The following is a 16,437-nucleotide window of genomic DNA, read 5'->3' on the forward strand; positions in this document are numbered from 1 at the left end:
GCAAATCCCTTACTTTCAATTTTTCTTTTGTCTTTGAAGCAAATGGAGAGGTTTAAGATTGTGGAGAAGGAGACGAAGACCAAAGCATATTCCAAAGAAGGTCTGGGAGCAGCGGCCAAAATGGACCCGGTCACCAAAGAGAAGGGCGAAACAATAAACTGGTTATCTGTAAGTATTCGACAGACCAGGCCCTTAACCATTGATTCTGTTCTCAATGTTATTGTTAATGCCTTCATTTTAGGGAGTTGTATGTCTTTATATAGGTGAGTTGCATGGCTTAGTGGTTAAGGTGTTAGTCATGAATCTGGGTCCCTCCCTTTTTTTTTGTGGGACCAGTACTAATGAAGTCACGAAATGACATGACCCCCCTCAAGTGAAGGAAGGCGTAGTATAGAGAGAGGTGGCTTTATGCAAGGTGATAAGAGTTAGAGCAGTGGTTTTCAACCAGGGTTCCGCCAGTACAGTCCAGGGGTTCCGCAAGAAGTTACAAAACTGCTAAAATCGGCAGTAATTTTTAATTCTCCTGTGCAGATATGTGTGCATAAGACTATTAAATTATTGCACAGGGGTTCCTCGAGTCAGTGGAATGTTTCCTTGGGGTTCCACTCCAGCAAAAAGTTTGAAAAGCACTGGTTTAGAGTATGACAAAAGGGCAAAAAATGGTTTTTTATAGTTAGGGGGATATATGGATACTCCAGTTGGAAAAGAGAGAGAAAAGGGAGATGGTTGTGATGCATTACTCTTTTACTTGTTTCAGTCATTTGACTGTGGCCATGCTGGAGCACCACCTTTTAGTCAAGCAAACCGACCCCAGGACTTATTCTTTGTAAGCCTAGTACTTATTCTATCAGTCTCTTTTGCTGACCCGTTAAGTTAGGGGAATGTAAACACACCAGTATCGGTTGTCAAGCGATGTTGGGGGCACAAACACAGACACGCAAACATATACACATACATACATACACGACGGACTTCTTTGAGTTTCCGTCTACGAAATTTACTCACAAGGCTTTGGTCTGCCCGAGGCTATAGTAGAAGACACTTGCCCGAGGTGCCACACAGTAGGACTGAACCCGGAACCATGTGGTTGGTAAGCAAGCTACTGCCCTAACCACTGGGCCATTGCGCCTCGGTATATATATGTGTGTGTGTGTTTGTCCCCAACATCGTTTGACAACCAATGGTAGTGTGTTTATGTCCCCGTAACTTAGCGGTTCGGCAAAAGAGCTGATAGAATAAGTACTAGGCTTACAAAGAATAAGTCCTGGGGTCGATTTGCTTGACTAAAGGCGGTGCTCCACATGGTCACAGTCAAATGACTGAATCAAGTAAAAGAGTAAAAGAATATGTGTGTGTATACTGTAATAGGGTGTATATTTGTCATGTAGAGAGGATTGCCTACAAATGGCAGATTTAAATATGTTTTTAATATAGTACTGAAGAAATGTAATTGTTACTTAAGTTTCATGCTAAACTCGTAGTTTAAATTCCTACAGTGAGCAAACTCCGGTTTAGACTATGGTTTTGGTATGAAACTTAGATTACAATTATATTTAATTTTATGGAGATGTACTTGCATAGCAAGTGACTTGACCTGAAACAAATGTGCTGAAACAAAATGATTGCAGCGTGGGAAATATTTTGTTAAATTTAATTTCAATGTTGAAGTGAATCTAACAGTTTTTGTGTGTTTTTAAATGGCTTATAAACACCTTCTATGCTGCACTTTAAGTACTGTATAAAAAATTGCTTGTACATTTGTATATCACAAGCAAAATGAGCTAAGGGAAATAACTCAGAGTTGCTAAAAGGAAGGATTTGAATATGAAAAGTATGATAGAAAAACAGAAAAAGTTGGTAGGTTGCTAAGTGTATCAGAGTGAGAAGAATGTGACGAACGATTAGAGATAGGGAATGAGTTGGGCACAGAAGATATCAGTTTTGGAGGAAGGGGACAACAAAAAAGAAGAAAGTTATATGAAATGCTGCACAAGGCACGGGAGTGGCTGTGTGGTAAGTAGCTTGCTTACCAACCACATGGTTCCGGGTTCAGTCCCACTGCGTGGCACCTTGGGCAGGTGTCTTCTACTAGAGCCTCGGGCCGACCAAAGCCTTGTGAGTGGATTTGGTAGACGGAAACTGAAAGAAGCCTGTCGTATATATGTATATAGGTGCAGGAGTGGCTGTGTGGTAAGTAGCTTGCTTACCAACCAAATGGTTCCGGGTTCAGTCCCACTGCATGGCACTTTGGGCAAGTGTCTTCTACTATAGCTTTGGGCCGACCTAAGCCTTGTGAGGGGATTTGGTAGGTGGAAACTGAAAGAAGCCTGTCGTATATATCTGTGTGTCTGTTTGTTTGTTTCCCCCACACACCATCACTTGACAACTGATGTTGGTGTGTTTATGTCCCCGTAACTTAGCGGTTTGGCAAAAAGTGACCGATAGAATAAGTACTAGGCTTATAAAGAATAAGCCTTCTGGTCGATCTGTTCAACTAAAGGCAGTGCTCCAGCATGGCTGCAGACAAATAACTGAAACAGATAAGAGGGGGAAAAAAATGAGTGAAATCATCTTTGTTTTGAGAGAAATTAAACAAAATTCTGATTGCTAATGACTGAATAACGAGGTAATCTTAAAGAATGAAAGTGTCATGGATTGCCTTTTTTCTGGAAGAAAGAGGACAACTTTGTACATGTTTCCCCTCGATAAACATCATTAGCACAGCATTATTTTGATTAAATGTTCGTGTATTATATATATATGTGTGTGTGAACATTATTTTTAATGCTTTCTTTTTTTTTCTTTCTTCTGCAGCATTCTATAGATGACTTAAATATGCAGCTAGACAAATTTGAAAGTGAGTTAGAGACTATAGTTGCAGGGTCCAAAAAGAAAAAACTAGACAAAGAGGTTTGTTCCTGTTCTTTTTATTGTTGTTGTTGTTGTTGTTATTGTTAAGGTGGAAAGCTGGCAGATTAATTATAATTCTGAGCAAAATTCTTAACAATATTTCATCCATTTTTACATTCTGAGTTCAGATTCCCTAAATGCTGACCTCGCCTTTCATTCTTTTGGGGTTGATAAAATAAGTACCAGTTAATCACTGGGGTTGATATATGTAATTGACTACTCCTCCTGCCCCGATTGCTGCCTGTGCCAAAATTTGAAACCCATGCCGGTGGCATGTTAAAAGCACCATGTGGATGTGGTCGATGCCAGTGCCCCTTGACTGGCTCCCATGCCAGTGGCACGTAAAAGGCACCATCCAGATAGGGTCGAAACCAGTGCCCTTCTGACTGGCTCCTATGCCGGTGGCACATAAAAAACACCATCAGAATGTGGTTGATGCCAGTGCCCCCTGACTGGCTCCCTTGCCAGTGGCACGTAAAAGGCACCATCCAAATGGGCTCGATACCAGTGCCCTTCTGACTGGCTCCTATGCCGGTGGCACATAAAAAACACCATCAGAATGTGGTTGATGCCAGTGCCCCCTGACTGGCTCCCTTGCCAGTGGCACGTAAAAGGCACCATCCAAATGGGCTCGATACCAGTGCCCTTCTGACTGGCTCCTATGCCGGTGGCACATAAAAAACACCATCAGAATGTGGTTGATGCCAGTGCCCCCTGACTGGCTCCCTTGCCAGTGGCACGTAAAAGGCACCATCCAAATGGGCTCGATACCAGTGCCCTTCTGACTGGCTCCTATGCCGGTGGCACATAAAAAACACCATCAGAATGTGGTTGATGCCAGTGCCCCCTGACTGGCTCCCATGCTGGTGGCACGTAAAAAGCACCATGTGAATGTAGTTGATGTCAGTGCCCCCTGACTGGCTCCCGTGCCGGTGCGGCATAAAAAGCATCATCTGCATGTGGTCGATGCCAGTGGCAGGTAAAAGGCACCATCAGAATATGGCCGATACCAGTGCCCCCTGACTGGCTCCCATGCCAGTGGGGTGTAAAAGGCACCATCTGCATGTGGTCGATGCCACTGCCCACTAACTGGCTCCTGTGCCGGTGGCTTGTAAAAAGCACCATCCGAATGTGGTGGATGCCAGTGTCACCTGACTGGCTCCCGTGCCGGTGGCATGTAAAAAGCACCCACTACACTCTTGGAGTGGCTGGCATTAGGAAATGCATCCAGCTGTAGAAACCTTGCCAGATCAGATTTGGAGCCTGGTGTGGCCTACTAGCTTGCCAGTCCCCAGTCAAATCATCGAATCCATGCCAGCATGGAAAGCGGACGTTAAATGATGATGATGTAGTTGTTTAAGCAGTGAAACAGCAGAATTGTTAACACCAAAGGAAATGCTTGACAGCATTTTGTCTGCCTTTATATTCTAAGTTCAATTACTGCCAAGGTTGATGTTACCTTTCATCTTTTGGGGATTGATGAAACGAGCACCTGTTGAGCACTGGGGTTGAGTTAATCGAGTAGTTTCCCCCCACCCCCCAAATGCTGACCCCGTGCTAAAATTTGCGACCATTATTATTATTATTAAGGTGACAAACTGACAGAATTGTTAGCACGCTAGGCAAAATGCTTAGTGGTATTTCACCCGTTGCTACATTCTGAGTTCAAATTCCACCAAGGTTGACTTTGCCTTTCTAGTCCCTTCCCCCAAAGGCCGTGTTCCTATGGTAGAAAGGATTATTATTATTATTAAGGTGGTGAGCTGGCAGAACCGTTAGCACATCTTGTGAAGTGCTTAGTGGTATTTCACTCATTGCTAATTTCTGAGTTCGAATTCTGCCGAGGTCAACTTTGCCTTTAATCCTTTTGGGGCCAATAAAATAGGTGTCAGTTGAATGGGGTTGATGTAATTACCTCATCCCCTCCCCCAAAATTGCTGCTCTTGTGGCAAAATTTGAAACCATTACTTTTTTTATTAAGGCAGTGAGCTGGCAGAATTGTTAGCATGCTAGGCAAAATGCTTAGTGGTATTTCACCCGTTGCTACATTCCGAGTTCAAATTCCGCCAAGGCCGACTTTGCCTTTCATCCTTTCGGGAACGATAAATTAAGGCCCAGTGAAACACTGAAGTTGATGTATTCGACTAGTCCCTTCCCTCAAAATTTCAGGCCTTGTGCCTATAATAGAAAGGATTATTATTATTATTATATATATTATTATTAACCCTATATATTTATAATATTAATATATATTATTATTATAATATATTATTATTAACCCTATATATTTATATATTATTATATATATATTATTATTATATATATTATTATTAACCCTATATATTTATATATTATATTATATATTATTATTATATATATTATTAACCCTATATATTATATATTATTAATATATATTATTATTATATATATTATTATTAACCCTATATATTTATATATTATTATATATATATTATTATTATATATATTATTATTAACCCTATATATTTATATATTATTATATATATATTATTATATTATTATTATTAACCCTATATATTTATATATTAATATATATATATTATTATTATTATTATTATTATATTAAACCTATATATTTATATATTATATATATATATTATATTATTATTATTATTATTAACCCTATATATTTATATATTATTATATATATATATTATTATTATTATTAATATTATTAAACCTATATATTATATATTATTATATATATATTATTATATTATTATTATTATTAACCCTATATATTTATATATTTATATATATATATTATTATTATTATTATTATTATTAAACCTATATATTATATATTATTATATATATATTATTATTATTATTATTATTATTAACCCTATATATTTATATATTATTATATTATATATTATTATTATTATTATTATTATTAACCTATATATTTATATATTATATATATATTATATTATTATTATTATTATTAACCCTATATATTTATATTATTATATATATTATTATTATTATTATTATTATTATTATTAAACCTATATATTTATATATTATTATATATATATTATTATTATTATTATTATTATTAACCCTATATATTTATATATTATTATTATTATTATTATTATTAACCCTATATATTTATATATTATTATATATATATTATTATTATATATATTATTATTACCCTATATATTTATATATTATTATATATTATTATTATTATATATATTATTATTAACCCTATATATTTATATATTATTATATATATATTATTATTATATATATTATTATTACCCTATATATTTATATATTATTATATATATATTATTATTATATATATTATTATTAACCTATATATTTATATATTATTATATATATATATTATTATTATTATTATTATTATTAAACCTATATATTTATATATTATTATATATAATTATTATTATTATTATTATTAACCCTATATATTTATATATTATTATATATATATATTATTATTATTATTATTATTATTAAACCTATATATTTATATATTATTATATATATATTATTATTATTATTATTATTATTAACCCTATATATTATATATTATTATATATATATATTATTATTATATATTATTATTAACCCTATATATTTATATATTATTATATATATATTATTATTATTATTATTATTAACCCTATATATTTATATTATTATATATATATTATTATTATATATATTATTATTAACCTATATATTTATATATTATATATATATATATATTATATATATTATTATTAAACCTATATTTATATATTATTATATATATATATTATTATTATATATATTATTATTAACCCTATATATTTATATATTATTATATATATTTATTATTATTATATTATTAACCCTATATATTAATATATTATTATATATATATTATTATTATATTATTATTATTAACCCTATATATTTATATATTATTATTATATATTATTATTATTATTATTATTATTAACCCTATATATTTATATATTATTATATATATATTATTATATATATATTATTACCCTATATATTTATATATTATTATATATATATTATTATTATATATATTATTATTACCCTATATTTTATATTATTATATATATATTATTATTATATATATTATTATTAACCCTATATATTTATATATTATTATAATATATTATTATATATATATATTATTATATATTATTATAACCCTATATATTTATATATTATTATATTATTATTATTAACCCTATATATTTATATATTATTAATATATATATATTATTATTATTATTATTATTATTATTATTAAACCTATATATTTATATATTATTATATATATATATTATTATTATTATATTATTATTAACCCTATATATTTATATATTATTATATATATATATTATTATTATTATTATTAAACCTATATATTTATATATTATTATATATATATTATTATTATTATTATTATTATTATTATTAAACCTATATATTTATATATTATTATATATATATTATTTATATATATTATTATTAACCCTATATATTTATATATTATTATATATATATTATTATTATTATTATTATTATTATTAACCCTATATATTGTGCATGCATGCACAAGCAAAGGATCCCAAAATTGTGTAGAGCAGTGCTTCTCAAACTATCTGAAGTGGCATACTGGCAGTTTGTTTTATCCCATGCGCCAGGGACCAGTGATATTTCTTAGTATTATTAATTTATACCGGAAACAATATTTATAATGAATATAATAAAAATTGACATTTTTTTTTATCTTATATTTGTATTTATGTTGATGTAGTTGATTTACCTGTTTCCCCGAAATTGCTGGCCTTGTGTTAAAATTTGAGACCAATATATCTCTTGTCCTCAAGGCAGCAATTTGGCAGATTCGTTAGGGCATTGGGCTAAATGGGCTTAGTGTAGGGCTTAGTAACATTTCATCTGTTTTCACTTGCTAGGTTCAAACACCATGGAGGTTGACTTTGCTTTTCATCGTTTCAGGGTTGATAAAATATATTTCTTTACTACCCACAAGGGGCTAAACACAGAGGGGACAAACAAAGGGATTAAGTCGATTACATTGAACCCAGTGCATAACTGGTACTTAATTTATCGACCCTGAAAGGATGAAAGGCAAAGTCAACCTCAGCAGTATTTGAACTCAGAACGTAGCAGCAGACGAAATACCTATTTCTTTACTACACACAAGGGGCTAAACATAGAGGGGACAAACAAGGACAGACAAAAGGATTAAGTCGATTACTTCGACCCCAGTGTGTAACTGGTACTTAATTTATCGACCCCGAAAGGATGAAAGGCAAAGTCAACCTCGGCAGAATTTGAACTCAGAACGTAACAGCAAACGAAATATGGCTACGCATTTCGGCTGGCGTGCTAACGTTTCTTGATAAAATAAGCACCAATTGAACACTGGCATCGACATAATTGATTTACCTGCTTCCCTGAAATTGCTGGCCTTGTGCTAAGATTTGAAATCAGTTTTATTCCCATTTCGATGTTATTCATTTCTACTTTTGTTATTCGTCTTTTACAGAAAAACGATCGGTATGAAGAGTTGAAGCAGTGGCAGGACAAACACAAGTTTCATATCCAGCGGTTGGAGCGGATAATGCGAATGGTTGATAACGATGCTTTACCTCTTGACCAGGTAAGTAGTTCTCTGACCCCACCGGACCCCCCTACTTAGAGATCCTTTATTGCACTGTAATTGATTTATTATTGATTGTCAATCAACATCAATGGAAATTGCAGCTGTGATACCAGTGCCGGTGGCACGTAAGAGAACCATCTGAACGCGACCGTTGCCAGCGCCGCCCTGACTGGCCTCTGTTGCCAGCCTTGTCTGGCACCTGTGTCGGTGGCACGTAAAAGCACCCACTACACTCAGAGTGGTTGGCATTAGGAAGGGCATCCAGTTGTAGAAACACTGCCAGATCTGACTGGACCTGGTGCAGCCTTCTGGCTTCCCAGACCCCAGTTGAACCGTCCAACCCATGCTAGCATGGAAAGCGGACGCTAAATGATGATGATGATGATGTTATTGGTGTGGGACATTCTAGCATCATCATCGTTTAACGTCCGCTTTCCATGCTAGCATGGGTTGGACGGTTCAACTGGGGTCTGGGAAGCCCGAAGGCTGCACCAGGCCAGTCAGATCTGGCAGTGTTCTACAGCTGGATGCCCTTCCTAACGCCAACCACTCTGTGAGTGTAGTGGGTGTTTTTTATGTGCCACCGACACAGGTGCCAGACGAGGCTGGCAATGTTTTTTCTTGGCTGATGACATTGGTCATTTTGTCACCAAGACCTTATGGAACTGAAAATTTTGATTTTTATTCTCCTTAATTACTTGTGCTCTGTACTTGGCATGGGTTGAGCCAGCTTTGACCAATCAGTTTACATCTCTCGTGATTGCTGACCACATTTGACGGTCAGCCTTATAATGACCCAGCTAGCAAAGTAATGCTTCTAACTGTGGCCTGAAAATTCAGCCTGCAAATTCGACAAATGCCCCACTGGGAGATCAAGCATGTTGGATAGCATGGATGCTGTAACCGTAGTCATTCACTGTTGAGGTGTAGAGTCATGTAACCGAAGTTATTTGGTGTGGAGATCATGTTTGGAATTCCAGTGGGAATATAAGTTTGCATGTGGTTCCCAGTTACATGTGTACACACTTTAGGATAGTGTGATCTGTCTCAGCTCATCTTGCTGTTGATTGTCGACCTTTGCAGAAGATTCAACAACCAAGTCACAAAGGGTGGGACAAGCTCAAAGAGGGTATGTCTGGCCACTTAAAATAAAGAGATCAAAAGTCTGAGAATGAGTAAATTGTTGGCATCTTTTTCTGTCTCGGGAGACAATGGAGTTGCGCATAAAATAATCTAGTCCGGCTTTTCCATTTCATGTCCTAATACATCTCCTGCTGTGGCTGTGTAGTCCTATCCTGGACAAACACACCCTCTGGCAGGTGCCTGGCTGGTTGTAATGTCATAGTTTCTTGTTGTCGTCTTTTCTTGTCTTTCCATTTCTCCTTTCTTCCTCTGTCACTCCTTTGTATTCCCTCTTTTACAGTACGTTGCCAATCTCCACAGTTGCTGGCAACTGCTTCCCTGTTGCTAATATTGATGTTGCAGGCCTCCATGTCCCTTTTGCAAACATCCTTGTATCGTAAGAACGGTCTTCCCACAGACCTAGTACCCCCATAATTGTTAGTCTGACAATATATATTTCTCAAATCTATGAGATAATGGATGATTGATTTAAAACAATGTGAAGAAATAAGCATTGCATTTGACAGAATAATCTGAATACGAAAGAATTAAACTGGTCATATCCAGTCAAAATATTCAACATGTTTAATGTTCAAACTGCTCAGAGCCTACCTCTCACACCTATCCTACAATGTCATTCTAGAAATAAACAATCATATCTTTAAAACCTCTAAAGTTATGAGATAAAGCATGATTAGTTCAAAACTATGTGAATAAGGAAGTATTACATTTAATTACGAAATCTGAATGCTAACGAGTTTAATGTCGAAAATGTTAATTGTCACTCATGATTAACTTCTGTTTGGCAGATCCGAAAGATCAAGGAGGATGTAGAATATTATGTGGATTCGAACCAGGATCCAGACTTTGAAGAGAATGAATATCTGTATGATGATTTGGATCTTGAAGATCGGGGTAAGATCATTGTTGATGCTATTGTTGTTGTTGTTGTTATTTATGTAACTCAGTGGGTCTCCTGCATTATGTGCATAAAACCTGTCCTTATTTCTTTATTGCCCATAAGGGCTAAACATAAAGGGGACAGGACACACAAGGACAGGCAAAGGGATTAAGTCGATTACATCGACCCCAGTGCGTAACTGGTACTTAATTTATCAACCCTGAAAATATGAAAGGCAAAGTGGACCTCGGCGGAATTTGAACTCAGAACGTAACGGCAGACAAAATATGGCTACGCATTTCGCCCAGCGTGCTAGTGTTTCTTATTTCTTTATTGCCCACAATGGGCTAAACATAGAGGGGACAAACAAGGACAAAGGGATTAAGTCGATTACATCGACTCCAGTGCGTACCTGGTACTTAATTTATTGACCCCGAAAGGATGAAAGGCAAAGTCAAACTCGGTGGAATTTGAACTCAGAATGTTCAAAAACAGCAGATGAAATACCGCTAAGCATTTTGCCTGGTGTGCTAATGTTTCTGCCAGCTCGCCTCACTAAAATATTCTGCCTATTTTATAACCAGACTGGTCACATCCAGCCTCTCTCACCAACCCTACAATGTCTACCTTGCCTCATCAAAATTTGAAAGCTACGAAATAATGTATGATTTATTGAAAACAACATGAATAAATGAGCATTACATTTGAGAGAGTAATCTGAATGCTAAATGGTTGAGCTAACTAAACTGGCCATATCAACCCAAATATTCTGTGTTTTATATTCAGACTGGCTGTATCTGGTCCAATTATTCTACTTGTTTTATATTCAAACTGGCCAGATCTGGCCTCTCGCACCTACATGTCATTTCAAAAGTATACAATCACTTCATTGAAATCTCAAAGTTATGAGCTAATGCACGATTAATTTAACCCTTTCGTTACCAACCTGGCTGAAACCAGCTCTTGCTCTGAGTACAAATGTCTTGTTTTCATAAGTTCTGAATTAAAATCTTCCACCAAACCTTTGTTACAATTTATGTTCCTAACACTGGCTGAATGATAACTAAGTTATTGTACTAAATTCTATGTTATATTTAAAATTAATTGAAAGAAACACAGAACATCTCAACAGAATACAGTAACAAAAGGGTTAAAGTTACCATGATATTTTCAACCCTTTTGATTCCAATCTGGCTGAAACCACCTCTGGCTCTGTAGTATAAATGTCTTGTTTTCATAAGTTTTGAATTAAAATCTTCCACCAAACCTTAGTCACAATTTATGTTCCTAACACTAGCTGAGTGATAACTAAGTTATTTTACTAAATTCTTTGTTATATTTAAAATTAATTGAAAGAAACACATAGCATCTTGACAGAAATATGGTAACAAAAGGGTTAAAGTCACCATGATATTTTTAACCCTTTTGATATCAACCCAGCTGAAACTGGCTCTGTAGTACAAATGTCTTACTTCATAAGTTTTTCATTAAAATCTTCCACCAAATCTTAGTCACAATTTATGTTCCTAACACTAGCTTAATGATAACTAAGTTATTTTACTAAATTCTTTGTTATATTTAAAATTAATTGAAAGAAACACAGAGCATCTCAACAGAAATTGGTAACAAAATGATTAAAAATATAATAGAGAAACAATTCTTAACCCTTTTAATATCAACCCAGCTGAAACCACCTCTGGCTCCGTAGTACAAATGTCTTGTTTTCATAAGTTTTGAATTAAAATCTTCCACCAAACCTTAGTTACAGAGCATCTCAAAATAAATACAGTAACGAAAGGGTTAAAACACTGTGAATAAATAAGCATAACATTTGACAGAATTTAATTCAAAACTTATGAAAACAAGACATTTGTCCTACAGAGCCAGACCTGGTTTCAGCTGGGTTGAGATCAAAAGAGTTAAAAATATCATGGTGACTTTAACCCTTTTGTTACCATATATATTTTGAGATGCTCTGTGTTTCTTCAACTACTTTAAATATAACAAAGAATTTAGTAAAATAACAAAGAATTTAGTAAAATAACTTAGCGTAAAATAACAGCTAGTGTTAGGAACATAAATTGTGACTAAGGTTTGGTGGAAGATTTTAATTCAGAACTTATGAAAACAAGACATTTGTACTTCAGAGCCAGAGGCAGTTTCAACAGGGTTAGTAGCAAAAGGGTTAAGAATTGTTTCTCTATTGTATATTTTAAGCCTTTTGTTACTGTATTCTGTTGAGATGCTCTGTGTTTCTTTCAACTACTTTAAATATAACAAAGAATTTAGTAAAATAACTTAGTTATCATTAAGCTAGTGTTAGGAATATAAATTGTGACTAAGGTTTGGTGGAAGACTTTAATTCAAAACTTATGGAAACAAGACATTTGTACTACAAAGCCAGAGGCGGTTTCAATCACATTTATATCAAAAGGGTTAAAAATTGTTTCTCTATTATATATTGCTAAAGGGTTAAAAAAAAATGTACTGTTACTAAGATCGCTTTCTGCTTGCTTTTCTCCTCTTTTAGGTACGGGCATCTTAGCAACGACACCGCCTGAGAATGAAGAGCTGGATAAGCTGTCCAGCACGCCAACGTCCACCAACTCAAACTCACCGTCTCCTAGTCCTAGTCTTACAGTAAACCATTCCAAAGTAAGGAACCACTTTTATTTCTTTGCTCTCTTTGTCCCAGGGATCACCGCAGTGGAATTGCGTGGCTTAGTGATTAGGGTTTTACTAATTAAAAATACGTTAAATAATCTCAGCTCGTTAAAAGCTTTTTATTGAGTCTTCGTTTATGCGGTTAATCCTTTAATCCTTTTTAACTGTTTTAATACCTATTTTTTTACTACCCACAAGGGGACAAACAAGGACAGACATAGGTATTAAGTCGAATACATCGACCCCAGTGCGTAACTGGTACTTAATTTATCAACCCCGAAAGGATGAAAGGCAAAGTCGACCTCGGCAGAATTTGAACTCACAACGTAACAGCAGACGAAATACCGCAAAGCATTTCGCCCGACGTGCTAATGTTTCTGCCAGTACGCCGCCTTGTTTTAATACCAATCCACCTGGGACTGTCCCTGGTTCTGTGCTACAAATTTCTTGTGTTAAAGTGACATCATCATCATCACCATTTAACATTTGTTTTTCATGCTGGCATGAGTTGGATGGTTTGACAGAAGCTGACCTGCTGAGGGACTACTCAGGCTCCCTGTCTGTTTTGGCATGGCCTCTATGGCTGGATGCCCTTCCTAATGCCAACCACTTCACAGAGTGTGCTGGGTACTTTTACACAGCACTGGTGTGGGTGCTTTTAACATGTCACCAGCACTGATGAGCCCGCAAAATTAGGGATACTCAGCTGGAAGGGGTTGCAAGGGCAACCATGCTTTTACTTAGCTCGATGTCACCTTTTATCCCTTCTGTCAGTCCCAACAGTTGTTACATGGCCATACCAGCGCAGTCTTCTCTCTTGCACACTACATCTGATGCTACGTATGACCAGTTCTTCTCTCAAACCAAACCACGCTCTGTCGTATATGCACACAATTAAAATTCCACGTTAATTCATGTTTCTGATTTTCACACAAGACCAGAAAATTTGAGGGGAGGGGTTAGTTGTTACTATTGTCCCACCAGTACTTGGTTGGTAGTTTATTTTATTGAACTTATGAAAAGCGAAGTTGGCCTGGATGGGTTTTGAACTCAGGCTGAAAGGATCCATGAGGCATTTTGTCCCGTGCTCTAACAGCTCTGCCAAATAATGATCCTTTCTAGTATAGGCACAATGCCTGACATTTTATGGGGGAGGAGAACTAGCTGATTACATCAACTCCCCCTGGTACTCCACTGGTATTCATTTTATGATCTTAACTGATTGGAACTGTTATCATGTACATTGTTTTGTCTTGGTATAAAAGATGGGCTACAGCAAATATTCTGCTCAATGCCACAGATTTGCTTGTCAGTTGTTTGACCTTTACCAGTTGAGCATGTCCCTTAGTGGCTGACGATATGTGCATCTCTGATCACGAGCAGAAGTAGTGGGGGAGCATCATAGCCATGTGTTGAGAGGAATTCTTGGAGGTTTGGATATTTCACCTCTGGAAACATGGGTGTTTTATTCAACATCCTTAAACAACCCTTATTCAGGGACCTTTTGAGTGGGATGGGTTACTCGACCAGAAGGAAATCCTTACTGAGCCCTCACCTGCAAGGTCATGTGCTGTTTATCTTGATATGAGATCACCATGTTGCACACATATGGTTGTGATGCATGTGTCTGGTGTACCCTTATCAGACGAGTAGCCATGATGGGTATACTGGGCTTCGTATATTTTGCCCCAGCGTCACTTTGATGGTATGCACTGCTCCCTCACTCAATAATAATCATCATCATCATCGTTTAACGTCCGTTCTCCATGCTAGCATGGGTTGGACGGTTCGACCAGTGATCTGGGAAGCCAGAAGGCTGCACCAGGCTCCAGTCTGATCTGGCAGTGTTTTTACAGCTGGATGCTCTTCCTAACGCCAACCACTCTGTGAGTGTAGTGGGTGATTTTTACATGCCACCTGCACAGGTGCCAGGCGAGGCTGGCAACGGCCACGGTCGGATTGGTGCATTTTACGTGCCACCAGCAAAGAAGCCAGTCGAGGCGACGCTGGCATCGGCCACGATTCGGATAGCGCTTTTTACGTACCACCAGTCCAGGGGTCCTGGCAACTGCCAGGTGCCAGTCATAGGATTGGTTCAATCTCGATTCCGATTTGATAATAATAATAACCATCACGTCATTTTGGTGTTCTGTTTTTTTTTTCTCCTTTGATTTGTTTTCTTTCCATTTTCTAGGATAAAAGTGAAGATCATGAAAGGAAAAGACATAAATCGCAAACTGAGGAAGTGAGTGGAAAGTTTCTTCTTCTTTTTTTAATCATCATCATCACCATCATCGCCATCATATCAGCTTGTCCCATTCTGGTATGGGCTGGATGGTCTGGCGAGATCTGACAGGTCAGGTGTTTGCATCATGATCCCGTGTGCACCTTGGCGTGGTTTCTACGGCCAGATGCCCCTCCTAATGTCAACCACTTTACGGAATGCACTGTGTGTTTTTTATATGTACACGACTCCACCCCCCGCAGCATTAGGTGTCTGTGTTTGTTCCCCAAGCCGGTGTTGGTGGGTTTAGATCCCCGTAACAGCGGTTCAGCAAAAGAGAACAATAGAATAAGTACAAGGGCTTAAGAAATAAGTTCTAGGGTTGATTTGTTAAACTAAAACCCATCAAGGCAGTGCTCCATCATGGCCATGGTGAAATGGCTGAAACAAGTGAAAGACTACACACACACACAGAGGGAGGTGCAGGCATGGCTGTGTGGTAACAAGTTTGCTTCCCAAGGACATGGTTTCAGGTTCAGTCCCATTGCATGGCAACTTGTTCAGGTGTCTTCTAATATAGCCTCGGGCCAACCAAATCCTTGTGAGTGGATTTGGTAGATGGAGACTGAAAGAAGCCCGTTGTATATATAAATATCTAAGTGTTTGGACACATGTTTCAAAGATTTCATTGATATTATTCCAAAGGAATAAAATGGTATAAAACAATGCAATCTTCTTTTCAGGGAAGTGAAAAAACGAAACTCGTCAATAAGACATTTTAACAGAAAATGATGGATATGTATATCCATATATATGTTTTATATGGCATGAAAGATGGCAGAATCCCCAAGGACATACTCTACGGAGAGCTTGCTAGGGGTACTA

The 16,437-nt window shown here is 36.0% G+C and overlaps 1 protein-coding gene across 3 annotated transcripts in view; it reads left to right on the forward strand.

The window, feature by feature from the left end:
* LOC115225098 (CCR4-NOT transcription complex subunit 3) overlaps positions 1–16,437 on the forward strand; it is a 100,016-nt gene that overhangs the window by 55,528 nt on the left and 28,051 nt on the right. For all 3 annotated transcript variants that reach the window (XM_036514407.1, XM_029796026.2, XM_036514408.1), the window contains exons 5-10: positions 40–168; positions 2,815–2,910; positions 8,525–8,638; positions 10,573–10,678; positions 13,195–13,319; positions 15,523–15,573. In XM_036514407.1, coding sequence (XP_036370300.1) covers positions 40–168; positions 2,815–2,910; positions 8,525–8,638; positions 10,573–10,678; positions 13,195–13,319; positions 15,523–15,573 — 621 coding nt within the window. The remainder of the gene's footprint in view (positions 1–39; positions 169–2,814; positions 2,911–8,524; positions 8,639–10,572; positions 10,679–13,194; positions 13,320–15,522; positions 15,574–16,437) is intronic.

This window comes from Octopus sinensis, linkage group LG27 (assembly GCF_006345805.1).
Source record: "Octopus sinensis linkage group LG27, ASM634580v1, whole genome shotgun sequence".
NCBI classification, from domain to species: Eukaryota; Metazoa; Mollusca; class Cephalopoda; order Octopoda; family Octopodidae; genus Octopus; species Octopus sinensis.